Source organism: Gymnodraco acuticeps, unplaced genomic scaffold (assembly GCF_902827175.1).
Source record: "Gymnodraco acuticeps unplaced genomic scaffold, fGymAcu1.1, whole genome shotgun sequence".
NCBI classification, from domain to species: Eukaryota; Metazoa; Chordata; class Actinopteri; order Perciformes; family Bathydraconidae; genus Gymnodraco; species Gymnodraco acuticeps.
Window position 1 is genome coordinate 331,790 of NW_022990361.1, and position 27,454 is coordinate 359,243.

The 27,454-nt window shown below is 39.1% G+C and overlaps 2 protein-coding genes and 1 long non-coding RNA gene across 9 annotated transcripts; 2 read left to right on the top strand and 1 right to left on the bottom strand.

The window, feature by feature from the left end:
• The first annotated feature begins 295 nt into the window (after window positions 1-295).
• Window positions 296-3,742, top strand: LOC117551364. Of its 2 annotated transcripts, XR_004569781.1 has the most exons (6): window positions 296-1,658; window positions 1,849-1,978; window positions 2,358-2,432; window positions 2,735-3,124; window positions 3,351-3,449; window positions 3,682-3,742. It is a non-coding gene; the product is annotated as an uncharacterized LOC117551364 (long non-coding RNA). The 2 variants fall into 2 exon arrangements; XR_004569780.1 differs by lacking the exon at window positions 3,682-3,742 and having other exon boundaries at window positions 3,351-3,482.
• A 35-nt stretch (window positions 3,743-3,777) lies between these two features.
• LOC117551360 lies at window positions 3,778-8,326 on the top strand. Of its 5 annotated transcripts, none has more exons than XM_034224215.1 (14): window positions 3,778-3,914; window positions 4,041-4,218; window positions 4,383-4,476; window positions 4,572-4,681; window positions 4,954-5,079; window positions 5,232-5,346; window positions 5,450-5,511; window positions 5,810-5,864; window positions 6,075-6,166; window positions 6,403-6,520; window positions 6,651-6,752; window positions 6,848-7,018; window positions 7,266-7,442; window positions 7,812-8,326. In XM_034224215.1, the coding sequence occupies exons 6-14, from the start codon at window positions 5,340-5,342 to the stop codon at window positions 8,021-8,023; spliced, it is 996 nt and encodes a 331-aa protein (XP_034080106.1). In that variant the 5' UTR covers window positions 3,778-3,914; window positions 4,041-4,218; window positions 4,383-4,476; window positions 4,572-4,681; window positions 4,954-5,079; window positions 5,232-5,339; the 3' UTR covers window positions 8,024-8,326. The 5 variants fall into 5 exon arrangements, with proteins under 5 accessions (XP_034080106.1, XP_034080109.1, XP_034080110.1 ...); XM_034224216.1 differs by having other exon boundaries at window positions 3,803-3,914; window positions 4,045-4,218; XM_034224218.1 differs by having other exon boundaries at window positions 4,954-5,346.
• A 2,609-nt stretch (window positions 8,327-10,935) lies between these two features.
• LOC117551361 (RNA-binding protein 33-like) lies at window positions 10,936-16,975 on the bottom strand. 2 transcript variants are annotated; one of them, XM_034224221.1, is made up of 6 exons: window positions 16,376-16,975; window positions 15,806-15,983; window positions 13,727-14,068; window positions 13,049-13,113; window positions 12,716-12,759; window positions 10,936-11,634 (listed from the first exon to the last, which is right to left on the bottom strand). In XM_034224221.1, the coding sequence occupies exons 2-6, from the start codon at window positions 15,885-15,887 to the stop codon at window positions 11,598-11,600; spliced, it is 570 nt and encodes a 189-aa protein (XP_034080112.1). In that variant the 5' UTR covers window positions 15,888-15,983; window positions 16,376-16,975; the 3' UTR covers window positions 10,936-11,597. The 2 variants fall into 2 exon arrangements, with proteins under 2 accessions (XP_034080112.1, XP_034080111.1); XM_034224220.1 differs by having other exon boundaries at window positions 12,716-12,789.
• Between the last annotated feature and the right edge of the window lie 10,479 nt (window positions 16,976-27,454).

Here is a 27,454-nt window from a genome sequence, read left to right on the forward strand (position 1 = left end):
GTAAAGTGAATGAGGCTCTTTTGTCGTGGTGCACACACGCATTTCTACGACGTCCCGCAGTGAGCTTTTATTCTATAAAACGTTTTTAAAATCTACTTTATAGCTTGTAGTAACTCACGTGAGGCTTCTTTTATTTGATTTGTATTCATAATAATTTTTATTTTTCGTCAGAATGTATTATGGTGCATTATTTATCAATTTCTGTTCTCAAAAAACAGTGCATTGTGTGTAATACAACTGTGATTTTTATTAAATTACTTAGTTTTTAAGGAAGGTCAAAGCTTCAGCTGTGTCAAATAGATTGTTCCCTTTAGTTTACGTTATTTAAAAGACAATTATATTCCTATTTGATCAATAAAGGGGTATTGTAGGCCAATATTAGTCATTTAAAACATATACAATGATGATAATGATGGTGAAAACCACTCCCCCCACTGGATACTGACTGTATTTGAAATGCTTTTTGTTTAATAGTAATAATAATCATTTTTATTATAACAACAATAAACCAGAAGAAGATTCCGTAGTTACCCCGGCAACGTTACGTCGCGCTTTACGTTAACGTGACGTAGCCACATTACCCACAATCACCTCACTTTCATTAATTTCATCCGATTTAATCTGACAACGGACAACTGTAAGTATCTAAAATCAAGGGGAGTTTATTTCTTTAAAACACGAAATAATATTGCTTTTATTTATTCCACTGTAGCACAGTCTCTATAGCGTTTCATTCCTGGATATTAGTTTGAGTTTTGTAGTGTGTTTAGCTTTTACAATAGGCCAACTAGCGGCCACGTTCAGCTAGCCTCCGGCCTTCCGGTCAACGTTTTGAGCTGGATAGCATTTATAGTTTATACAGCTAAATTACATTAGCTGTCACCGGCACAGTTGGATAGTGGAGGTGCGTGCTAGAAAAATATGTTTACATTTATGTATTTGCACATGTGTTGTAAAGACAGTGTTCAACACAGTTTTAATAGTGGCTAATGCATCGGCTATGGAGTGGAACAAAAATGTGGAACTGGAGTTTTTCCAGAGGATTTGACTGGCCACCCAATGTCCCACTCTGAATCAGAAATACTTCATTGATCTCCGGGGGAAATTGGGATTGTTACATTGTAGAATTTAAATATATAGTAGAAGATATAAGAAAAACAAGTGCATAATATAACAATATGCACAGTATAAATGCATAATGTATGCCAGAGTATTGCTCAGATGAATTATTATTGCATATAGAGTAATGCACAGATTAATTATTATTGCATAGAGTATTACACAGATGTTACTGTTATTCGAAATAATCCTAATCATGTTTTTCTTTTTTTCTGTTTTACAGCTTCATTACAACACTTAATATCACCAACACACACATATCCACACACACACACATATAAAACCAACGGCACTTTTAAGAGCCACTCTTTCTCTCACTGTCTCTCTTTCTATCACTCTCTCACTTTCTCTTTTAATCACTCTCTCACTTTCTCTGTTAATCACTCTCCTGTCTTTCTCTCACTCTTCATTTTGTGTATTGTTTGTATTATTTGTATGCCATGTCCCTCAACCCTGAAGTGAGGGTCTTTGAGGATCCCAATGAGGCCACGGTGCACATGGCATCATTGATTAGCGAGGCTCATCTCCTTGAGGCCAGGGTGAGGCTTTTCATGATAAGCAAATACCCAAGTCTGTAATATAATCATTGCTATTGCTTTTTATTGATGTAATGTAAAGGGACAGTTAGTCCTTTTTATGCAACCGTTAAATAATTGCTCAAATATAAGTGCTGCTGTCTTATGTTGTATTACAACTTTGTTGTTGATCTCAACCTCTGAAAAAATATAGACTGCCATGGCCACGGAAACCCCTGCCATCCCTCCGGAAAAGAAAAGAAAAAGCAGGAAGAGACCTCTTTCTAATCCAGTGGTCACACGCAGACGTGAGAGACAATGGGAAACACAACGCCCCGCATCAGGTTAGTTCTTTACTATATCATGATTTCTAAGTCTAAGAATAAAGATAATTCATAACAAAGTTATTTTGGTGTACACAGTATGAAATTATGTAATTTAAAGATACCTCTTGACAAATCTGTTGCAATGTTTAAAACATTTCCAAATGAAATCAAGATATTTTAAGAGCCTGTGATGATAATCCTTGCCTGTGTTGTATTTTTTTAAATGTGTACCTCGATTTGGATAAAAGTATGCCAAATGTAAATTGTCATTGTGATGCTGTGGTAATAAGTTCTTAGTTTCATTACCTACAGTCCTTACAGAGCATTTTCATATTACAATTAATTGGTGTCATTTTAGATTGATTGAAGGGTTAAGCAAAAATGACTGTCTCTGCAGCTTCACAAGCCAGAAGAGACGATCCTGTGCATGAGGAAGGCCTTCAGCTAGAACATCAAGAGTTTGGTAGTCTTGGTGAGTATATTGATTATAACAGCAGTTGACTGGCACTACAGTTTTTCCCAATGTTTCCATTTTTATACTCATCTAGTTAATCATAATAAAGTATTGAGTATTGACTGTTTCATGACAAGTGACTGCATATTTGGTATAAGTATCACTTGCTAATATTGCTTTGGATGCATATGATGATTCATAGCATGTTGCTATTATTAGTCTGCATATATTTTTCCAACTCAAAAGTGGTTCAGTATACTACCTTAATATCCATCATACCAGTTTTAGGGTGGCGGCTTAACAGCTGTTTTATTTTTTAGAAACTCATCTTTAAGAGTTAAGGGACACCCTAACTGCAGTACAGGTTCCGGAGGCAACAGACGGAACGGTTTCTGCCTGGGCACAAAGGCAGCTTCTCACAGATGTGAGAATGAAAACGGCTAGGCCAATGCTTTTTAATGCAAAACTCTCAGCTGAGAGAATAGCCATTCAGAAGTGCCACAGATGCTGTGCAGAAGAAGCGGCTATTAGGTGCCTGGACTGTGTTCCACTGGACATGGAGTTCCTCTGTGCAACCTGTGACATGGAGGCCCACAAGAGGAATATCTTCCATGACAGAGAGGCTGTGTTCAATGGATTTCTGGAGCCCATTCCCCCTACAACTGCTGTGGTGGTGGATGAAAATGGCCAGCCTCAGTTTTGTGAACAAAGTATGTAAAGGTTAACATTACATTACAATGTCCCATTATAATGTAGTTCCCAAAATTAAGTACGAATGGGAAGTGTACATAGCTGATTGAAAAAAGTATGATTGGTTTTGACTAGGGCTGCAAGATATGTGGAAGTTATGCAACATTTTATTGAATATCTTTATAATCTGGAGAATTAAGGAAAAACTGTAAATACACCCTTCCTCATTTATTTTCTATATTGCAGTATGTCAACTGCCTGTTCCTACTCCAAGGTCAATCTGTGAATGCTCTGATGACGTCACAGTGACTCCTTGGAAGCATATTTCTGTGGTCACCATCAACGGTATGTTGTTCTGAAAGCCCTTCTTTTTGTACAAGTAGTATTGTACGGCAGAGTTTTACCACTTTGTGCAATGCAAAGATTTGTATCACCTGGTCATTTTCAGACAACACCCAAATGCCATGTCAAATAGCTAATATATCATATATGCACATCTATGTATAAAATCCAATATTTTAAGGCAAACTCACAGTTTAATTACCGAAATACCTTTACTTTTTCCATTTGTTCACAGGACGATACAATGTCTGCTTGTCTCGGAAATCCTGTCCATCCTGCTCTGCAGAATGGACTCCTGAGGTTTAAGACCTGCTTTTGTATCGGTACTGGCCAGCTAGCACCAGCTGCCAGACGCTTTACAAATATGATGTGTTCACCTCATTCGAGCACATGAAGGTGACAGCACCAGCCATGTCCAGGCAGGCATTTCTGAAAATGTTGGAGCACAGATCTGTTCAAGCTGGACGGGTAAATCTGCCTGAATCACACGGAAACATACAAAAAACAATATCATATTACTGTATACCATATCATAAATTGTTGGCATTGCTTTCAAAACAATTACTAATCCACTTTTTTTAAATCAATATACAGACAGGTATTATCTGTGCTGATACATTTCAGCGAAGCTTCTTCGAGTTTAGCTTCTGTCAGTACAAACAAGAGGATATGTGCCAGGTCCATCACTTTGTTTGTCCAGCATGTTCTCCAGACATGTTGGCTGTCTGCTGTGATGGAAACCGCAAGCATTACCGCTTTTCCAAGTCAAAGGGTATGTATAGGTATTATTGAAAATGATAAAGAACACACCGCTAATACAAATAGTTGCCCTTGGGGTTGGGTTTGAGTAGCCATAACAGACATTAAAACAAATCATAGTAATGTAGTGCTTTGTGATTTTTATTATTGACTTGTATGTTAACTTATCATGGACAGGACTGAGGAGCCGCCAATCTATGAGGGCTTGTTCCTGGCCAAGGATGAGGAAGTCGCAACATTTGTTGACCTTGTCAGAGGCAACATGAAAAGTGTACGTTTTTTTTCTTATTATGATAGTTGCAGTTACACCTGTGGTGTTCTTTTTTATATATGTCAAAACGTGTGTGTAATAAACTGACTTTATAGGGAAATGACAGTGCCGTCTGTGGTACTGCCAAATTCACCGCTGGCAGAGAGATGTCAAAAAAGTCTGGTGCCCAGATAGACGAGGAGGGCATTCAAGTGGCAGTTTGCAGGTATGTATTTGTAAGTGTGTCTGTGTGTGTATATGTGTTTGGTTCTTGAGTCTGGTCTCATTATTTCAGTTTTAATAGCAATCCAAGTCTAAGTCTTTGTAAGAATTGGAAGCATTAAACACTTTTGATTGTGGAGCGGAATTGATCCATCCTTTGTAGCATCCAAGTGATATTTGTTGTTATAGCCACCTAGATGACAGAGATGAGTGCTTGAGCCAGGCCTTGCTGTGTCAGTTTATTATTAACAACTAGATTTTCTTCTGATTAATCAGACATGGGTTTCTCTTACGAGGACTGAACCACTTCCGTGGAGAAATATACGCGTACCCAATGTTTCTCCAAAAAGAGATGTCCAAGAAGGCAAATGTTGACTTCTTCTGTATGGATGTAACATGCAGGTAATCCTCACTGTCATATTGCACATCCACAAAAATGTTTAAAATGGCCTATGCCTCAGCAGTCATTTTAGATGATATTGATATTGTTGTCATGTCAATTAAAAGTTTATCTTTGTAACACTCAATCACAAAATGCTGCTCCTGCTTCTTAGGTACTGGCCATACCTTAATAAAATAGCCGAGGGATTACCAGAGCTTCTGCCGTTGACAGAAATGAGGCCATTTCTTAGCGTGATGCATGCTAAAGCCCATACAGCAAAATGCGAGGTACATAACATCTTTAATGCAAAGGATTTTTAATGTTGTGCATGGCATGCCTTATTGGATATCAAAAACGTTGCTATATAACACTATTTGCGCTGTGTTGCAGGTGAGATGGGTGGCAGAAGTCAGGACGGGGCAGGAAACACAGTGGGAGAGGAAGTAGAGCAGGTATGTTATTAATGGCATTATTATAACTGTATGGATACAAGAGGTCTTAATAGAAAGCAGTACAAATATGTATGTGTCATCTCAGTGACAAGCCTGTTGATTAGTTTAAAGCATATCCTTTATGTCTGAGTTCAAATGAAAGATAGGCAGCTCATATGTTCAGCAACAATAAATGCATGCACATTGTAGGAAGTCAGTACACAAGTTTTCTCTTAAACCATCCAGTTCAAGATCTATGATGTGTAGGTAATATTGTTATGTAATGGTGACCGAACATTAATTGTAACATTCATTATAGGTGAACAGCTTTCTCTCCAGGGCAGCTCTGGTCACAAAATACATGACAAAATCAGGTTGGTATTAACACTACACACTGTGATAAGGCAGCCCTGATAAGTATTTTACAGAGAGTTCCCTCCGTAAAAACATTATTGGTGTATTACCAGTTCAACAACCTTTTAACGATTGGGTTTAGTCATGTCTATCAGGTTTCTCACTCAGTATTGCCTTTTTGATGTGAATACTTACTTTTTTGTTTGTGGATATATTTTTGTGTTTTTTAGGAAGAGTGAACATGCTTACTCAACAGGCCATGGGATGGAACAGAAGGAAGAGGGACAACCTTCATCAAGTTTTAGCACACAGATATGTCAAAGTAAGGGCAAATTACAATTGTCTTCTCATCTGACATTACATATGAAGGATGTCTGCAATGTAACCTCATGGCTATATACATTATGTTCTCCCTTATCCACACTTCCTCTTGCAAGTCAGATGGTGTCATGGAATGTTTCAACTGTTCTTCTGAAGGTCTTGTACTGAAAACTGGTGTTCTTTGCATTATGGTGTTGCATGGCGCTTTTGCTCTGACATTTTCTTTTTTTTGTAAAGATCACAGAGAGGGCAAAGGTGGAAGCTGCCAGCTTCAGCGACTTCAAAAAGGAGCACAACCTTGATCAGGAGACCATACAGCAGTGGGTGTATGATGTCAGGCAATGGGCGGTCACAGGTAAGACATACCACAGGTTTTCCATATATACATCTGTTAATTACTGTAAGTTTAGACATACAATATAAGTTGGCTATATGTTGATCACTGATTGTATCTCTTCTCCAATTGTTTTATTGCAACTATTTAGAGAGAGTTTACGCCCCAGGGTGTACTGAAGGACTAAGGGTGGATATTGAGAACATCACCGTCACTCTTTTGCGCAGGAAGCAAGATCTGTATCGTCAGCATGGTTTGTTGTCAAACGTAGTTATTGAAATTACACTTCAAAAACAGCAAAAACATTCTGGCACCATGACACAGTTTTGTTTCCGTTTCACTTTGCAGACAGCAACCAGGCAAGGCAAAGAAAGAGGAAGAGAATGAGAGAGCTGAAAAAGAAGCTTCGCGAAAAAGTTGTACAATACAACACCGGAGTGCAGGAAGAACAGATTGACGAGGAGTTGGCTTGCAGTCTGACAGAGGGCTACACCCTACCATGGGAGAGGCATGCAAATGGTAGGGTAATTGCTAGTTTGGCTTGTTGTTTTTTTAGTCCATACCAAAATATTACAGTTTATCATGGGGCAGAAAAAGCAATGGTGATACCTGCAAATATATAATATTTGTTATTAGTTTACATTATAGAGAACCAATGCTATCGCTACAAAGATTTGTGTCTCAGAAATGAAAATCATTCTGTAATAATATAATTTATGAATAAATATTCCTTGTCTACTACTCCATTCCTTTCCTCAACCTAAAGGCAACACCTTCAGGTTGAAGAGGTCTGTCTTTGAGCAGGTAATGCTGGTCAGACGTTTGGAGGAGGAGCAGAGCATCCTGGTGAAAGAGATGTCGCAGCACATCATGTTCCTTCTGAAGGAAGTACAAGAAGTGGAAGCACTGAGAGGACAGACTTTGGAGGGCATCAAAACCAGCAGTATGTCTGAGATCTTAACATTTGAATATTTTCATCCACTCTTCAACACATTGCATGTCTTACATAAGTAGAACACATCTGTCACTGTGTCAGGCCGAAGTGAAATAGTAAATTACTGAAACTATTCATCATCAAGATCATAATCGATTATTTTCTGTCTATTGACTAATTGTCAAGCACTATATCAAACATTAATCAACATATCCCATTTGGCACCCAATATATACTAACATCCTTCAGTTTAAGATGGATTTACCTACTTTGTAGTGTTTTTACATATGCAGCATTGTACAATGCAAAGAGATTTGCAATTGTCATGGTTTGTTTACATTGAGCCCTTTTTCTGTGTGGTTATTCCTATATATACAGATTTCGGTGACCTGACAGAGGATGCTGCACATGGGCTCAAGAGTGTCCTCAGTCGGAGGTGGCACTTCCTCAAAAGCCAACACAAACAGGCTGTACATGCGTACAGCGGTGTAGCCGCTTTGGAATGCCATGATCTTCAATTACAGCAGGACATTGAGGAGTCGGATGACAATGACTACACTAGCCCTGAGTCTGAGGAAGAAGACCTGTAAAGGTTTCTGCCAAGCAACACAGAGGCACTGGAGAGCTCTTTCACAAGAGAAGTGTCACGTCCACACGCTGGCGCACGCCATAATAAAGGCCTACAAAATAAAGACATTTTAAAACACTATATATGAGAACAATATGAAACTATGCACTTGTTTCGCCCGACTGAGTTCATAATAATGTGAAAATGTGTTTATATTTTGTACTTCCGTTTATTTAAAGCGCTTTGACTTGCTGATGTGTATGAAAATAAATTGCCTTGCCTTTATATTAAACTGCCTCTTATTACTCAAACAAGTGCTATACAATGGTTGTTTTCTTGTCACTGCATTTTGTCATTCATTGATTATGAACTATTTACAATGTGAATACATTGTAAATACATACAATACAATAACATAATTCTTTATTAGTAACGTGCATAATGCAGGGTAAATACCAACACATTCTCACTCCCAACTCGTACTTCTAATTTTGTATTATTTTCTAAACCACACACTGTTATTTACTCAACAATAACACACAATTATTCTTGTGTTTATTTGTTTGATTGTATAATGTCGGACTTTTGGAGTCCATCAGGACCGAGGGTCGGAGCAGCTCATAGTAGTTGCTTTAGAGAATTTTACACCCGGAAGTAAGTATTCTCTCTTCTTTGCTTGACAAACCCCGTGATAGTCCTCAAGCTCTGTGATTGGATATTGGAGTGGCAGTGCGCAGAGCGTCCAACAGCACTTTGAAATGGAATGGAACCACGACAGACTATCCAAAACTGGAGTCGGACGGGTCGACCCCCTCCCCCACCCCGTCACCAGAACTACACGTGCTGGCTATTGTGTGTTTCGCACATAGGTTTCGCATGTTCTATGGCACGTCTCTACTGGGAATTGTAGTTTTAAAAGACGTTTTCGTATTTCCCATAATAAGAAGTTGTCAGTATTAAACTGTGTACATCCCTGGAGGTTTAGGGGATACGAAACACATGTGTTTCACATTTAAAACATATAATTAATAAATGGGTGAAAATTGCTTGTGTCCATAATGGGCAGCATTACCCACATGACAGCTAAGGTCAGAAGATCTTTATTTAACAGCTGGTCTTATGTTTGTGACCCCTCCTGTTGTTCATTGATGAGCCTGAAACATGCTATTGTCAAGGTTCAGAGGCACATTTTGCAAATATGGCAGAAGCCATCGATCATCTTAAGATAAGATATACTTTATTTATCACAAGCGGGGCCATTTTTTCGTTACAGCAGCATGTGTAACAGTTGGAAATATGCAGTGGTGTTTATTTAGAAATCATTTAGTATAATCACACAAATTCTATGTTTTATATTTAATAATTCTCTGTTCCTCATTTATTGGATGTTCAATACCTGACAAGGTCGGAGATTAAAAAGGTCAGAGATTAAAAACGTTGGTCGCAGGTTCCTCAACAGTGCATTACAAGACATCTATCGATATGTGTGTATACCTCCACCATTAAACTGTCATATTCTGCACATTTCTTATACTATCTAGATACATCTTATAAGAGTATACTACATATGTATAATATCAGTTCAAATAAGTGCTTCAACTTAGTTAACATTGCAGGAAAGTTGATTGTCAAGTTCCAAAACAAACTATGCAATATATTAAACGTTAAGCACTTTGACAGACTTAATATTGGTCTGTAGATACCCCCAAAGCTTTTTTCTTATTTAAAAGAAGACCTTAACTTAAAGTAATCTTTAATGTTAAAAAGAAGCCTATTTAGTTTGTCTGTTTTGCACATCCTCCTATTAATATCTTTGGACGTCCGGCACTAAACTGTTTTATTGTAGAGATCACAACAGTATCTTCTTGATATTTTAATCTATATTTATATGATTGACCTTCTACTTTCCCCCTATGTATGTACTCTTAATATTTGTATGTTTCATGAAATATAACATAATTCAACAAACAAATTCAATAACGTGCTTTAACCACTAGGCGGTACGGGTTAAAAAAAAACTGTCAACTTTAAAGTGTTAACAAGACAAATTATACTGCTGTTTCCAGTTTAGTTTATGATGGATATATTTTGTTATCGACACATATATTGTTTTGATATTTGTGACACAAATCTTCGGAAAAAGTGTGTTTGGTATCTGAAATAAATTAGGGTTATGCAGGTAGCGGAGAGTGGTCCGGCTCCGTTTCCACGGCAACGGTGGCTGAGGATCATGGGTAATCTAGCCTTCCGCTGTCCAAAAAGACCACAAAAAAACGAGTAAAAAACCTTTGAAGCCCCTGTACCGATATTTAGAAGTTATCTACTGGCACTTCAGCATATTAACTGGAGAAAGAATAATAACACTAAATTCCTCCCATCAAGAGCTCCCCATCAAACACCGCATTGACTTTAAAATATTACTTTTCACTTTCAAAGCCCTCAACAACCTTGCCCCCCCCGTCGCCTCAGATGTTAGCTGAAGCTAACCTACTGCAGCCCATCAGGACAAAGCTCCAGACCTAGGGTGACAGGGCCTTCGCAGCAGCCTCCCCCACTCCCTCTCCAGCCACGTCAGATCCGTCAACATCATTCAAACAATCTCTCAAAACTCACCTTTTCACTCTTGCCTTCAACTCCTAATCAACTAACCCTTTCTCTTATTCCACCTAGCTTAGCACTTTCTACTTTTGTAGTTATTTTTGTTTTTACTTGCTTGTAAGCGCTTTGAGGACCAGAAGCACTTTATAAATGTAATGTATTATTAAATTAAAATAGCCTACAAACAGTGTATTCTCAAAGGATTGAAGCATTGGCTACTTATTTCTTGATATGTTGTGCATTAAGCATTCTGTTATTAATGTTTTCAATAATGTACTATCATCCCAAGGACCGCTTGTGGGCTGCTTCTGTGTATTTCAATCAGGAGAGACTTCATTTTGTTTAAAGAACATTTATTGACACATGCCATACGTTAAATGTTAAGTCTCGATTAGACCCCGATCCTGAAATGGTATATCGAAAGGGGGAAATGCAGCTGTGAGCATATAGGGAACCCCTCCGGGGTCTAGTCACTGGTGGTGATGCTGAAGATCTGGATTTGATGAGGAGATGGGATGAAGAGGGGGTGTGATGAGGTCTTTGGATTAGCTCTCCTGGCACTGGATGTGATGAAAGGAGGTGGATGAGGAGGAGGCGGGCGGAAGCATGAACACCTGAAATCACAGCTGACTGCCATTTTAAAGTTTGGCTGCAGCACAGTGATTGGCTGCTGGAGAATGAGGTGAATGTAATATGTTAAAGAGAACGCCTGTGATGAGCTGATTATATGCAGCTGCGGAGTGAATGTATATATACAGTATATATATATATATATATATATTATATATACCCCGTCTTCCTGAAAGAATTTGCGCTCAGCTTCATTTTACATCAATATGCAATTCACCTGTGAAATTAATTGCCAGTGGCCATAAAACAATGCATACAGGGATCCTTCAAGTCAAACAAATGTTAAGTCTGTTGCACTTTATTAATTCGATACAAACACCAAAACATTTATTGTTTTGTTTGGCAATGGGATTTGCATGGGGTGGGAATCAGGCTGCTTGCCAGGATGGAGGCCAGCCCATACCACTGAGAAAGAAATAAAATAAAGGGAGGGTGAAGAAGAATTAGTGAGCAGTAATACACATTAAATTGATTTTCATTAGGCTACTGTAACATTTTTATACTGTTTTATAAACGTTTGAAGACAAGTGCAGTGTTGTATGAAGTATTTGGTATTCCACTGTATGGATGCAGCGATTAACCAATGTCACTTTTAACAGTTCAGCTACACTGAGTGTTTTTGTTCTCACTCTCTAAAAAACTACATTATGGTATGTTAAGGTTCATTACAGCAACTGTTGCTCATTGGGAAATATGGAAAACGGGTTAATCGTGTTAACAAAGGTAAAAAGGCACAGTAGCTGAACATGCCAAAATGTTGTGGAAAAATCCTATAACACATTCATCCATCCTTAGTGTAATAATTGTAAAACCCAAAGGTGATGTTTCCTCAGACTATTATCATAGCATCAAAATGTAAAATCATTGCATCCCTAGAGCCTTACAGCACAACATTTCAAGTGAATAATAACTCCTCCAACAGGCACATTGTATTCTAAGATAAGGGATCAAATAGCATTTGATAGATAACAAACAGTCTATAGATCCCCTTGGGGAAATTATATCATGATGCGTTTGTTACGTTACAATTTTATCTGCCCAATAATAGGGTACCGATATATTTCCCTTTGTTGTAGTTTACGGTTTCACCACTTGATTGTCATCACTGTTGTTAATTTGCACTATCTGTAGATGAATGTCTAATCATAATTCTTTGACCTAGTTCCTTTACATTTCTGTTGTTGTTTGGTGATTATTTACTAATACTTTAGTAAGTGTGGACTTAACGCCAGAGTAGCTAACGTGAACCTGGTGTCTCTGTGGTGTAATCAAATATTGACACAGCTTTAATTAAATAAACTACCTAGTTTCAATGTATCGTTTAGTGTGGACTTTGCACATTTAAAATAACTTGTGTATAGCTGGTGCTACAGACAGCAGAACTTTTTGCATTTTTCTTTAACAAATGCCACCTAAGATAATGGCATGCCAACAATTACCACAAATGTACACATAGATGTAATTGTACAAAAGCCAATTAACATACCAAATGGTGCAGGGCTCCCAGTCATAAAGGTGCTCCGTCCCCCCCTGTGGTAGGCAGACAAAGACATTGTACATCTGTATGTTATTTGAACGTTGTACTTTCACAAGTACTTATAATATATGTATTGTTCAAATAGTTTGCATATATTTAAAAAAATAGTCATGAAAAAAGACATCTGACCGACTAGAGGGATTTACAGGATGTTTACACAAATAGCTTCATATTGTGAATTGGACAACAGCATTCCTTCAAGGTAAGATAAAGTCATTGCTATACAAATTCAGAAAAGTTATCCAACAGCAAACACTGTCATCCAGGTAATCATTATCCTACCTTTCGGTTCCTTGTCTTTATTATGGTGCGGACAGGGAACACCTCCAGATGGTTGTGAGAGCAATCTGTAATTGTATGGAATACATTATTTGCACAAATGTGCAGAACAGGTAAAGTACGTTTTGTATTGGGCTCATCTCAGAATGCACAAACATTTCCACTGTGTGACAGAAGCACATTTAGTGTTTCCTCCTGAGCAATCACAGAAGTTTAAGAGTCTACACATGCTTTCATTCTAAATCTTAGCTTCTCTGCCATTCCTTCGGGATGTTGCTGTGTCTGCTAATGGACTGATTACATCTTACATTGCTTGCTACTGAGTGGATATGTTTTAGTCTTATATTCATTACACTAGTACTTGGGCTCTGTAGCACTATATTACATTAAGCAAGGATGTGCAAGCTTTCTATTCAATTATAAAGTATAGAAAGGTTTTAATGAATGTGACTTCAGCTTATCAGACAACATACACACAGGTTACTCTGTTGTGTCTTTGTTTTAACTCCAAAATGTGCATGTGTGCGAAACATAAATATAGCATACATGCATAACATTTGAAGGCAAATATGAGTCCGGCCTTTAATAAATCAATGTTTGGAACGTCTACAAAAATCGCAACATTAACTTACTGATGCTTATGTGGCATCTAAATGTGAGTAGAATACAAGCTAAACATACTTTTAATTGTTTTGGTTCTTTTACGTGGCTGCCGCATTGGTGGGATTTGGTGTGATGGTTCCAGCATAATTTGAACCTGGTGTGATGGTGGGTGGGTGCTGGGAGCCTGGTTTGGTGGTGGGTGGGTGCTGGGAGCCTGGTTTGGTGGTGGGTGGGTGCTGGGAGCCTGGTTTGGTGGTGGATCTGCTGTTTCCTGTGGTTGCTGGTTATGGGTGATGGGTGATGGATCACATGGCACCAAATTTAAGATGTAGCTTCCATCGGGCAGTTGGTTGGGTGGGTCTTGGGGTGGTGTTGGTGTGTCAGGGTGCTCCTCTTGGTCTGGGTTGAGTCGTGTCCAACCTACAAAGAGTTTGTTGTACAAATCTGTTTAAAAGCCCACATATTTATTTATTTATTATGTATAATACCATAAATGTTGCATTGGTTAGTTATCTGTTCATATATAATATATTTATATACATATCCACATCTGTTTATACAACCTTTTCATTCATGCCTCCCCATATTAGTATTTCATTTTACTTTCTGTTTTATCTTATTCTATTTTATATGTATATATTTGACTTATTCCTGCATGTAAGTTTTGCACCTACGTTGTTGGACTAGTTTCTTCTTGCACTATTTTATTTCTTCTTGTACTATTTGTATGCTGCATTGTTGGAGGAGCCTGGGAGTTAAGATTGTCATTGCCAACAACTACGCTGTAGCTGTGCATATGACAATAACACCTTTGAACATTGAATGTTCGAAAACAGGAACATGGAATACACACACATACATTATCAATGTAAAAAACATGCAAACAAAGGCAACCCTAACCTAAACTGTAAAAAAAAAGATTGATTGAGTATGATGTCACCCACAGGTATCTGCTTGGCATCAGGGCAGAGGAGCCAGAGAAGCTGAGGGTTGTCCACAGAGCCACTGCTCAGCGCAATTTATTTGAAGAAGATACAATTTTTTCTGACTATGTGACTGTGACTCTGATTGTGGTGGAGGAGGTCCCAGAACACTTGTCCCCTCTTAATTCTTACATTCAGGGCGTCCTAGCAGTGCCAGTGGTCCACCATGCAGCATTACGAGTATCATACAGTAATTAAATGTTTACAGCAATCAATGATCGCAAAAGTCAATGGTATCCCCCACACTGGGTTATCATTGGAAAATGGAAGTTTGATAAGTGAACAAAATGTATTTATTTAATTTTTGGCCAGCAATATAATTAGGACTCATATGTGAGATTGTGCGAGAGCTGTCACTGGCTTTACTTCTAGACTTTGCTATCCAAATGTGTAGGTGGGAAAGATGTGCTGGGTGAGGTCACTTGAGAAGACGTGTGTGGGGGCAGCAGTGTCTTCAGCGCGCTCTTTGTGCACCACAGAACGCTTTGGAGACACAGTCTGGTACTTGCATCCGTTCTGCTATTGTTTACTGCTATTTCATGTTATCTTGGATTGTTGTCATCAGCTGTGGTGCGCTCCACAACTGACCATGAGTGTCAGTACTATACTGTTTCAACCATCTCCTCTGCGCTCCGATGGGGAATGTGATGGCGAGACAGTGCTGATGAAATACAAAGTGGATTTGATTTGAGATTTGAGTTGGCTTACTTCTTTTACAATTGAAAGATGCTTATGGAATTAGTTATGGCTCACAAGCATATGCACAAATAACACTGATGGTTTGAATGTAGGATCTTTAAGAAACGTGTGATAGTAACTGAAATGAAATATGAGAGAGGCTTTATTATATGTATAATGATGCTTATAACATGTATTTGTACAATCTGGCTTCAATTCACCACCTCACCATCTGCATAGACAGACTGTCACCATCATCTTCTGTAAACATTTTTCAAAATATAGATTACAACTTTTGCATGGGAAGTGGCATACACCTCTTTCAAGCCCTGTTTTGTGCATACAAAACAGTTATAAATGAGACCCCAGCTTTTTAAAATGACTCTTTGTTGCTTTGAAATAAACAGGACAAATCAACACCACACATTGTATAACAGATAGTCAATATATGCATGAGTGACTCGTGCAGATGGTTATTAAATAAATGCAATCTCACCTGCAACCATCAGCTTGTAGATGGCCTCCACATTGTCGAGGCATGTCTTGGCTGATGTGCTAAGCTGGGCATGCATGGGCATCAAAACCTTTGTTTTAGATGTCCGTGGCACCAAATTGGTAGGGGGATACGCCAGCAGCAGCAGGGGCTTCAAGCCAAGGGCATGTCACTTTTCCAGCTGGGAAAATAATTGTTGAGAGGTAGAGAGATTAATTAGATAAATACACAAAACTGTTGTTTACATTTGAATTTATCTGCAAGCTTGCCCTGAAGTAGCATCAAAATAAATCATCTACACTAATATCCTGGCATCACAATAAAAACAATGATTTGTTCATAATGTTTTGTTGGATACATTTGGGATTTTTAACTTATGAGACACTTCCTAAACTTCCTACACATAATAGTTCATTCTGTTTGAAAATCATTAATCATGAATTATATTCTCATTAATGATACAATTAAAAATGTGGATGTGAAGCAATACCAGTTAATTTATAATCCTCTGTCAAAGTAATAAAACTACTTTTCACACTTTTGGTGAATGAGATAATTCTGTAAACTACATACCAGAAGGGCGGCGTCATCAATAACGTGGGACTTGATTCTGTTTTTAGTCATGGATGACAACCACTGCTTCTGCTGGCTTTGGAATTTGTCCATTTTCTTTTTGAGTCTCACATTTTTTGGCTGTGGATGTTCACATAGTGGACAGATTTTATTTCCACAGTAAATTTGTTCACTACAGTTTGGGCAGGTCTTTTTTTGTGACCCTCCAGCCATTTGTAGGAGTGAGAGAAAGACAGGAGAGTGATTAACAGAGAAAGTGAGAGAGTGATTAAAAGAGAAAGTGAGAGAGTGATAGAAAGAGAGACAGTGAGAGAAAGAGTGGCTCTTAAAAGTGCCGTTGGTTTTATATGTGTGTGTGTGTGTGTGGATATGTGTGTGTTGGTGATATTAAGTGTTGTAATGAAGCTGTAAAACAGAAAAAAAGAAAAACATGATTAGGATTATTTCGAATAACAGTAACATCTGTGTAATACTCTATGCAATAATAATTAATCTGTGCATTACTCTATATGCAATAATAATTCATCTGAGCAATACTCTGGCATACATTATGCATTTATACTGTGCATATTGTTATATTATGCACTTGTTTTTCTTATATCTTCTACTATATATTTAAATTCTACAATGTAACAATCCCAATCTCCCCCGGAGATCAATGAAGTATTTCTGATTCAGAGTGGGACATTGGGTGGCCAGTCAAATCCTCTGGAAAAACTCCAGTTCCACATTTTTGTTCCACTCCATAGCCGATGCATTAGCCACTATTAAAACTGTGTTGAACACTGTCTTTACAACACATGTGCAAATACATAAATGTAAACATATTTTTCTAGCACGCACCTCCACTATCCAACTGTGCCGGTGACAGCTAATGTAATTTAGCTGTATAAACTATAAATGCTATCCAGCTCAAAACGTTGACCGGAAGGCCGGAGGCTAGCTGAACGTGGCCGCTAGTTGGCCTATTGTAAAAGCTAAACACACTACAAAACTCAAACTAATATCCAGGAATGAAACGCTATAGAGACTGTGCTACAGTGGAATAAATAAAAGCAATATTATTTCGTGTTTTAAAGAAATAAACTCCCCTTGATTTTAGATACTTACTGTTGTCCGTTGTCAGATTAAATCAGATGAAATTAATGAAAGTGAGGTGATTGTGGGTAATGTGGCTAGGTCACGTTAACGTAAAGCGCGACGTAACGTTGCCGGGGTAACTACGGAATCTTCTTCTGGTTTATTGTTGTTATAATAAAAATGATTATTATTACTATTAAACAAAAAGCATTTCAAATACAGTCAGTAGCCAGTGGGGGGAGTGGTTTTCACCATCATTATCATCATTGTATATGTTTTAAATGACTAATATTGGCCTACAATACCCCTTTATTGATCAAATAGGAATATAATTGTCTTTTAAATAACGTAAACTAAAGGGAACAATCTATTTGACACAGCTGAAGCTCTGGCCTTCCTTAAAAACTAAGTAATTTAATAAAAATCACAGTTGTATTACACACAATGCACTGTTTTTTGAGAACAGAAATTGATAAATAATGCACCATAATACATTCTGACGAAAAATAAAAATTATTATGAATACAAATCAAATAAAAGAAGCCTCCCGTGAGTTACTACAAGCTATAAAGTAGATTTTAAAAACGTTTTATAGAATACAAGCTCACTGCGGGACGTTGTAGAAATGCGTGTGTGCACCACGACAAAAGAGCCTCATTCACTTTACATTGGGGTTTTTTGCGTGGTGCCGACACGCAAATGTAACAGAATGCGTGACTCCACCACGCAATGCGGTGTTAAGGTTGCGTGGTGGAGTCACGCATTCTGGTGAGATCAGGTTGAATTAACATTAGTCTAAGAATATTTCAGTCCCTTAAATCAATAAGTGTCTTCAGAGTTGTGTGGGCTCACATACATCAATTACATCAAAAAGTAAAACAAGATTGAAAACATTTCAATCACCATAATTAAACACAGTCAATCATAATAGAAAAATCATCTCTCTTCAGTGTTTGACTTCTTTTGTCAAAAGCACAATAAAAAAAAAACACACATGAAATACAAAAATATAATAGCAGAATATATGTTTCAAAAATAAGACCTTTATCATTTATCACTCAGTTAATCTCATTCATCAAACACAAATTCAAAATCAGCTTACATCTCAAAGATTTACTTCAAGGCAATTACTTATTAAAACACAATTAGAATTTAGGATTATAAGAAATCCAATTGAGGTATACAATCAGAATCATGAGAGATCCAGCTAAAATTCCCAGTTAAGGTATAAATTCACAGTGATGAATCGATCAATCTGTAATCTGTAAAGTTACAGTGTCCTCAATCTTAACATTACTTCACATTTACTTCATTACGCTTTATTCAAGAGTAAGGCACTTATGGCGCATTTCCACTGCAGCGGTTTTAACCGTTTAAGCGTCCTTAACCGTCCTCAAGCGGCCAGGCCAGTTTTTGGTGGCCTTTCCATATAGCCTAGTACCGGCTAGCGGGTACTTTTTCCCTCTTTTTCCGGCCCCATAAAATCGTGGTTCTATCAGACCAGGGCCAGGGCTGAACTAGTGACGTCAACACTCTCGACTGCTGATTGGTCAGAGAGAATCGTCACAAGATCGCGCGCGAGTTCATCCCTAGCGTCGCATATATATTTAGAAGCAAGCTTGCAGCATTTTTATAAACAGCATTTTGTAAACGGAGGAGCTACAAAAATGGCTACGTCTAATAAGAAAAGCACACCGTGGTCGACCGAGGAGGTGACGACGTTCCTACATCTCACTGGGGATGATAAAATCCAGCGGGAGCTCGACGGAACAACTCGAAATGTGAAGCCGATCGCCCCGCCTACACTGCGTTGCTACCCCAGGTCCTAAACTGTAATGGAAATGCGCCACGGCCTCGGACGGCCAGCGAGGCAGCCCGAAGCCTGAGCGAGGACGCTTAGGGACGCTTAAACAAAAACCAAAAACAAAAACAACGCACGTGCCTTGTTTGCTACCGTCGACAGACTAACTAACCCCCCAGTGTCAGTAGCCTCTGAATTTCTATCCACCAGGGCGTGCAATGATTTTGCCTCCTTTTTCACTGACAAAATTCAGAAAATCAGACAAGCAGTCAGTGCCTCTGCATCAGGAACAGCAAATGTGTTGTCCCTATCTCCACTTAACATCAATTCAGACATCATGACACAATTCCATCAGATTAATGATAAAAACCTAGAGGACATTATTCAACTTCTGAAATCCTCCTCCTGCTGCCTTGATATTATTCCAACAGGATTTTTCAAAGATGTTTTGCCTTGCATGGCCTCAGATCTACTTCATATAGTAAACAAATCTCTTCACTCAGGTATTTTTCCACAGGCCCTGAAAACTGCAGTCATTAAACCGCTCTTAAAAAAGAATAATCTAGATGCTTCAGTAATGAACAATTACAGGCCCATATCAAACCTCCCATTTCTAGGTAAAATCATTGAAAAAGTTGTTTTTCAACAGTTGAGTAATTTCTTGCATTTAAATGACTGTTTTGATGTGTTCCAGTCAGGCTTTCGTCCAAACCACAGCACTGAGACTGCTCTTGTAAAGGTCTTTAATGACATCCACTTAAACACAGACAGTGGCAGAACTTCAGTGTTAGTATTATTAGATCTCAGTGCTGCGTTTGACACTGTTGACCACAGCATATTACTAGACCGACTGGAGAACTGGGTGGGACTTTCGGAAACAGTTCTGAATTGGTTTGAATCCTACTTAAAGGACAGAAACAACTTTGTTTCTATAGGTAAATACACATCTGAGTTGACAAATATGACATGTGGGGTTCCTCAAGGCTCCATCTTGGGGCCTCTTCTCTTTAACATCTACATGCTACCACTGGCTCAGATAATGAAGAACAACAAAATAAGTTACCATAGCTATGCAGATGACACACAAATTTACGTAACAATTTCACCAGGAGACTATGCTCCAATTCAAACACTGAGTAAGTGCATTGAACAAATCAATGACTGGATGTGTCAGAACTTTCTCCAATTAAACAAAGATAAAACTGAGGTAATGGTTTTTGGAGCCAAGGCAGAACGTATACAAGTTAGCGCTGAGCTTCAGTGTGCAATGTTCAAAACAACAGATAAAGCCAGAAATCTAGGTGTAGTCATGGACTCTGACCTGAGTTTCAACAGTCACATTAAAACTGTTACTAAATCAGCCTACTATCACCTAAAGAATATATCTAGGATTAAAAGACTAATGTCACAGCAGGATTTGGAAAAACTTGTCCATGCTTTTATCTTCAGTAGACTGGACTACTGCAATGGTGTCTTCACAGGTCTCACTAAAAAATCTATTAGGAAGCTGCAGCTAATTCAGAACGCTGCTGCTCGAGTCCTCACTAACACTAAGAAAGTGGATCACATCACTCCAGTTCTGAAGTCTTTACACTGGCTTCCTGTGTGTCAAAGAATAGATTTCAAAAGACTGCTGCTGGTTTATAAAGCACTGAATGGTTTAGGCCCAAAATACATTTCTGACCTCCTGCTAAATTATGAACCATCCAGATCTCTCAGGTCTTCAGGGACTGGTCAGCTTTCTGTCCCCAGAGTCAGAACTAAACATGGTAAAGCAGCGTTCAGTTATTATGCTCCAAATATCTGGAACAAACTCCCAGAAACCTGCAGGTCCGCTGCAACTCTGACTACTTTTAAATCCAGGCTGAAGACTTTCTTTTTGTCGCTGCTTTTAATTGAACTATTCATATCTTAGACTGCACTGTAACTTTTATCCATGTACTTTTTTCTTTTAATGTTTAATTGACAGCACTGTAACTTTTATCCATGTATTTTTTCTTTTAATGTTTATTTTATTAGCTTTTCTTTTTAATGACTGATTTTAAATGCCATTTTCTTAATCTCTTTCATTTTTTGTAAAGCACTTTGAATTGCCTTGTGTTGAAAAGTGCTATATAAATAAACTTGCCTTGCCTTGCCTTGCCTTGCCTTAAACGGGGCTACCCCGTTGCAGTGAAAATGCGCCATTAGTAGTACATATATTTCATTCAAATACATTTGTTCAAAATGTTCAAACCATCTCGCACATGCGCACTGCAGATCGGGCAGAGCTGCAGATCGGGTAGTGACACGCGTCACTGCGGTTCTCTATGGGACGTCCTTTCCTCCGGAGCGTCACGTGAAGCGACTCTCTGTCCCCGTTATTTTCACAAACACCCTGTCAGTACACATTTACTGACACAAACATTTGTATCATCTGTTGTAGACCCAAATAAATAAAATAAAATAAGAACTAATTCTCAAAAAAGATAAACGCCATTCTTAAAATGTATAAACGATCATTAGTTGGATTAATATTGATTAGAGTGCACAATATAAATAAAATAATTGAGAGAAGAAAAAGAGTTATGTTATCTATCAAAACCCAGTTCGATTAACATTCATTGGATTGCACACTTTGTTTGTTTGTGTGGATAATACGTAGCAAATTAACAATTTAAATAGCACTTAATGATTGACTGAATGGAAATGACAATAAATGAAAATGTAAAACGAAAAAAGCGATCATGAAAATGTTTCCAAAGGGCCGGCCGGCCGTCAACAGCCCTTGACGACCGGCCGTTCTATGGTTCTCCAGATTCTACAGATGGCCAGTCCGCCCCTGCCCCTGCCTATATGCCGTGAGCTGATTATCGAGCCTTCATTGTAACAGTCGCGGGTGTATTGTGTGTTTGCGTGTGGGGAGTGTTGCAGTAGAACATTCCACTGTAGCGCCCCTGGTGCTCGCGCTTTTGTGCGTGCTCTATAGCAGTGGTTCTCAACTGGTCAGGCCTTGGGACCCACTTTTTACTTGGTCAATAAATCGCGACCCAACATTTTGAAGCACTCAAATCTATTCAACAAAACATCGTGCTGTAATACATATGCTTTTCAGCATACAATATTAATTAAAGTGAAATACAGTGTATATATCCCTTATATCCCTTCACAGAACTAAAGTATGCCTTTAAAAAAGTGTAATGAGTTGATGGAATCAAAGCTGAACTGTATAAAAAGGCACACATGCTGGAAACCCAACCCCAGAAGGGGGGTCTGGGGGGATTCTCCCCAGGAGATTTTTAGAAATACTAACATAAACTACGCATTCTGGTACTCTGAGAAGAAAATAAATGAATCTATTACTACCCAACATATTAATAATATTGTATGCCATTGTTTGTTTTTCACTTTGTTCTGAAGCTTAACTTGCTGCTCCTCACAGAGAGAAGAGCAAAGAGGAGATAGTCTGTGTGACTTACTTTAAATTGTGGGTTAGGGTAGATAACTCCCATTGTTCTGTGACCTGTCAATCATCAAACCGAGGGTCATATTTCATTACGTGTTCATTTGTATCCAGTGCTGGAATTGGGCCGGTACTCACCGGTACGCAGTACCGGCACTTCTGGTTCTGACCCATGGAGTACCGGCACTTCTTGCTCAGTACCGGCATGCTGGCGGTACTCCGGTACTCATGCACCGTGCCAGTACTCAACACTCTCCCGCCGTTCTTATTATACATCCATATATATATATATACAGCCGCCCGGTACTCAGTAGATGCGTCATGAGGTGCCGAACGGACATTCTCATCGCTCTAACCGCTGGAGTTTCACAGCGGCTGTCAGCTGTTTACTCCTGTCATTCAAACAGAACGTGCTGGAGAGGGGACGGGGCTTATCTTCTCCATGTAAATACTGTGGTGGAAACGACTATGTCAAAATTAACCTATTTGACCGTGATTTAATAGTAATACACGTTTCAAAATAATAATAATAATAATGCCGAAGTAACAACATACTGAAAACTGTTAGTAAAACCATGTTTTAATGCTTTACAATTTACATACCTAGATGCACGTGTGTTGTGTTTATGCAGTGCAACTCCCACCCAGTGGGTGGCTATGTAGAGTGATAGAACAGAGCAGGCACGCCCCCGAGAGAAGGAAAGCAAGTCACGTCACAAATTAGCATTTCTAAAATGTTAGCGTGGATTAATAAAAGTGCAAAAAGACAGCGGTTGTCGCCGGAAGAAACTTCAAATACAGAGAATGCTGTGCCTGTGTTGGAAATTGTGTCTGATGGGGAGCTTTCTTTGGTTGATCCTCCTGCTCCAAGTTCTAGTGCATTAGCATTAGCACTAGCTCCGCCGCCTCCTCCAGAGCCTCTAACGTTAGCTGCTGCTGGCGCAACTGCCACCACCAACACCGGGCAAAGCGATGCACCTGACTGCTGGACAACGGACCAGGTGCAATATTTTTGCAAGACCAATGCATGGCTCCTTCTTAAAGATAAGAAGCTAGGATGTCGGATATGCAGAGATGTCAAATCTTTGGGAATACACACTGGACAAGGACTGAAACTGTCAACTGAATGGGGGTGAGTGTGCAGTGTCTCATTTCGGTGTTGACAAGGGCAAACAACAAGCTAGCCTGAGAAAAAAAAATCAAAGAACATAAAGAATCACAAGCCCATGTAAAAGCTGCTGACATCCTTACATCTGCTTCACGTGAAACTATTCAACATCAAGTGCAGTCTATGCATAAATCTGAATTAGACACCACTATCAGAGTTTTTCGAACGGCATATAAAATTGGCAAACATAGCCGGCCATTCACAGACATGCCAATTGATTTGAATGTACAGAAACTGATACGGGCTGAACGTGGGCAGGGTTTTGCACTCCAATAAAACCTGTGGCGAAATCATCGACCACATAGCTCATGAGCTAAAGAAAAAAATGGCAAAAGACATTACAGAAAAGCAAAGAAAACTCTGTGTTTTGGTCGATGAATCTACCACTATTAGTGGTAAAAACGGTGCTTGTTGTGTGTCTACGCTCAGCATTAGCTGATGCTGAGCCCGAAACGTTTTTTGGGAGCTGATCGAGTTGGATGGAACAACGGCTGATGACATCACAAAGGCGTTAATGGAGTGTCTTGGAAGAGATTTTAACGAGGACTTTTTAGGTCAGTGTTTCGTTTCTTTTGCATGTGATGGGGCTTCAGTCATGCTAGGGAAGAGAACAGGCGTTGCTACCCAGTTGTGTAGTAAATTCCGAAGCCTGTTTGTGTGGCACTGCTCCAATCATCGTCTAGAGCTGGCAGTTGGGGATGTGGTCAAGGAGGTCTCAGGGCTCAATCATTTCCAGATCTTTTTTGACAAACTCTATTCCTTGTTCCATGCCTCCCCCAAAAATCAGAGGCAGTTAGCGCAGTGTGCGCAAGCAGTCGGACAGCGTCTCCTGGTGATAGGGCGTGTTTTGTCCATCCGCTGGGTGGCTTCAAGTGAAAGGAGCGTCAGAGCAGTCTGGGAAAACTACCGAGTGCTTCATGATCACTTCACAAATGCTGCAAACGACACGAGCAGGGATTCCAGAGACAGAGCAAAGTACAAGGGCCTGGATGATGTGCTCACATCTGCAACGTTTGTCAGCAATCTGGGACTGATGTACGATGCGCTCACAGAGCTCAGCGACCTCTCTCGGCAACTCCAAAAAAGAGAGATGACACTGCCTACAGCAGATAGGCTCTTAACTCGAGAAATACGAGTTTTTGAATCCATGGTCACCATGCCTGGCCCACACATGACTACAGTTCATACAGCTCTAGCTGAGAAGTCCTTCAAGGGTGTTGCCCTGCGTGAGAATGGCAGGCTTGTACAGATTCATGCAGGTCAGTTTTTCCGCAGTATGGTAGAGAATCTGAGACACAGAATGACTTCCACAACCTCCTCTCATGTCAGCACAAGAGAAATCCCATTACATGGCCGGGAGGCCCGGGACAATCAGCTAATCCAGGACATGAAAGTTATCCATCCTGGAAGTTGGCCTGAAGAGGAGTTAGACGTACAGTATGGGGACGTAGAGGTGCTACGTTTGTGCGAAGTGCTGAAAGTGGACAGAAGAGAGACTGTTCAGGGCTTTCGCGAATACAAGGAAACCAGGGCATCCCGTACACCTGCTGCCATGGAGCCTCTACTGAAAGCAGTCCGAACCATCGCTGTCTCCACTAGTGAGTGTGAGCGGGCATTCAGCTGCATGAACGATATCCTTACTGCAAAAAGGAATGCTCTCTCTGTCAGCCGACTGTCCAGCCTGGTTTTCATTAAATGTAATGGACCATCACTAGGACAGTTCAATCCGGAACAGTATGTGAGGTCCTGGCTGGCAAAGGGAAGGAGAAGTGCTGATGAAAGAGCCTGTCCAGCTCCAGCCCCTGATACTGATGTCCCCAAGGCCTCCTGGAGACTTTTCTAACAATGTGAAGTATATTGCAAAGCAGCTCACCCAGTGAGAAGACTTTTGGCATAATGTGCCGATTTGTACAGATCCTGGAGATAGAAGGACTTCAGACCAACCAGGGAGTTATCTGATCAGCTTGGTGTTCAATGTAACTCTTTACCATGGCTCAGACTTTGTTACTTGCAGTTACAGTTTTTCATTTTAGATTGTGCAAATTTTGCATTTGTTTTTACATGTTCTTTGTTCATGCTCTTTATCATTTTTCTGAGTTGGAAAGTTAGATTGCATCATAGTTTACTTTATACATATTTGTATTCTTCAGTGGTGAAGTATATTGCAAAGCAGCTCAGCCATGTGAGAAGACTTTTGGCACTTTTTCGTTTTTCGTTTTCTGAGTTGGAAAGTTAGATTGCATTCAAAATGTACAGAAATACTTAATTTTGTTAAAGCTTTTTATAAAAAATGCTTCTGACCAGAGCTTTGTTTCCTTGTCATTAATGTTGAACACCACCAGAGGGGCTCTCACCTGAAAGGTCTCTGCTTCATGTGTCTTCAGCAGAAGATCTAGACTTTGATTGCTATATTTTCAGTTAATATTGACCTTACTGAGCTTTAGCCATATCCGCTGCCTATCATAAAAAAATGTAAGTACAGTGAACCTTTCTAAAATATACAGTAGTAAAGAGACAAACCCACCAGCATTATAGTAGCCAAATTCTTGTTTGTGGGCTGTATATATAAAATTGACTTGAAAAAGTTGCTGATTTTAGAGTACTGGCACCTTTTTCATTCCAATTCAAGCACTGTTTGTATCTGAAGTTGTACCCATGGATGTATAAAGAAGAGTTCTTCCGCAAAGTTATTCTCCGTGGGGACTTCCGGCAACAATCTTGATTCTGATTGGCCAGAAGACTCGAAAAAACATCAGCAAAGATGTTTTATTGAGAAGATGATCACTACGTGACAGACGTTTTCAAAGCCGTTTATGGTCTCCGGTACTTCCTGTCCAACGCCTACTGCATGCACAGCGTTAGAAAATCGGGCCTTCAAAATAAAAGTTTGAATTTTTTCCAAAAAAAAAATCCAATTTCTTTTTTCAATTTTTTTTCTTCACTTTTTCCGCGACCCACTCGAAACGGGTCCGCGACCAACTTTTGGGTCGCGACCCACCAGTTGAGGGGCATGAAGAAAGACCTGCACCAGCTTCATCCACGCTGGGCGTGTCATTTAATTGGACCAAATGTCTTTACACATTTGATTATTATCAACCTTTTTGTTGTATGTCCTTTTATTTAAAACATTCTTTGAGACTTCATCTTCTGGTTCAAATTTCAATAAATGTAATTTGTATAATCACTCTTTTGTCTTTATTCTACATGGAAATGTTAGAGATTCCATTCAAATCTGTTGATTATTCATATCTTCCTAAGGCTAGGAATAGTATGTTGAGTTTTTAATGCTAAATGTATATCATTTTCTCACAGGATATAGAATGAGACAACACAATTGTTATCCATTGTGTATGAATGCTTCAGCTCTTCAAACCAACATAGTAAGATGTGAGCATGTTCCTAATTGTGTTGGTATGCAGCCTAGGTCTGGTCTGTTTAATAAAGCAAATCTGCCACTTTCATATTGTAGAATTTGTTAAATTAAAGCAGTCTTTAATTGTTTGTCCTAAACATAGCAATATATGCTTTTGAAATGTAACATGTCTTTGAAAAAATAATAGTATACAGTTTATATTGTGTATCACCTTT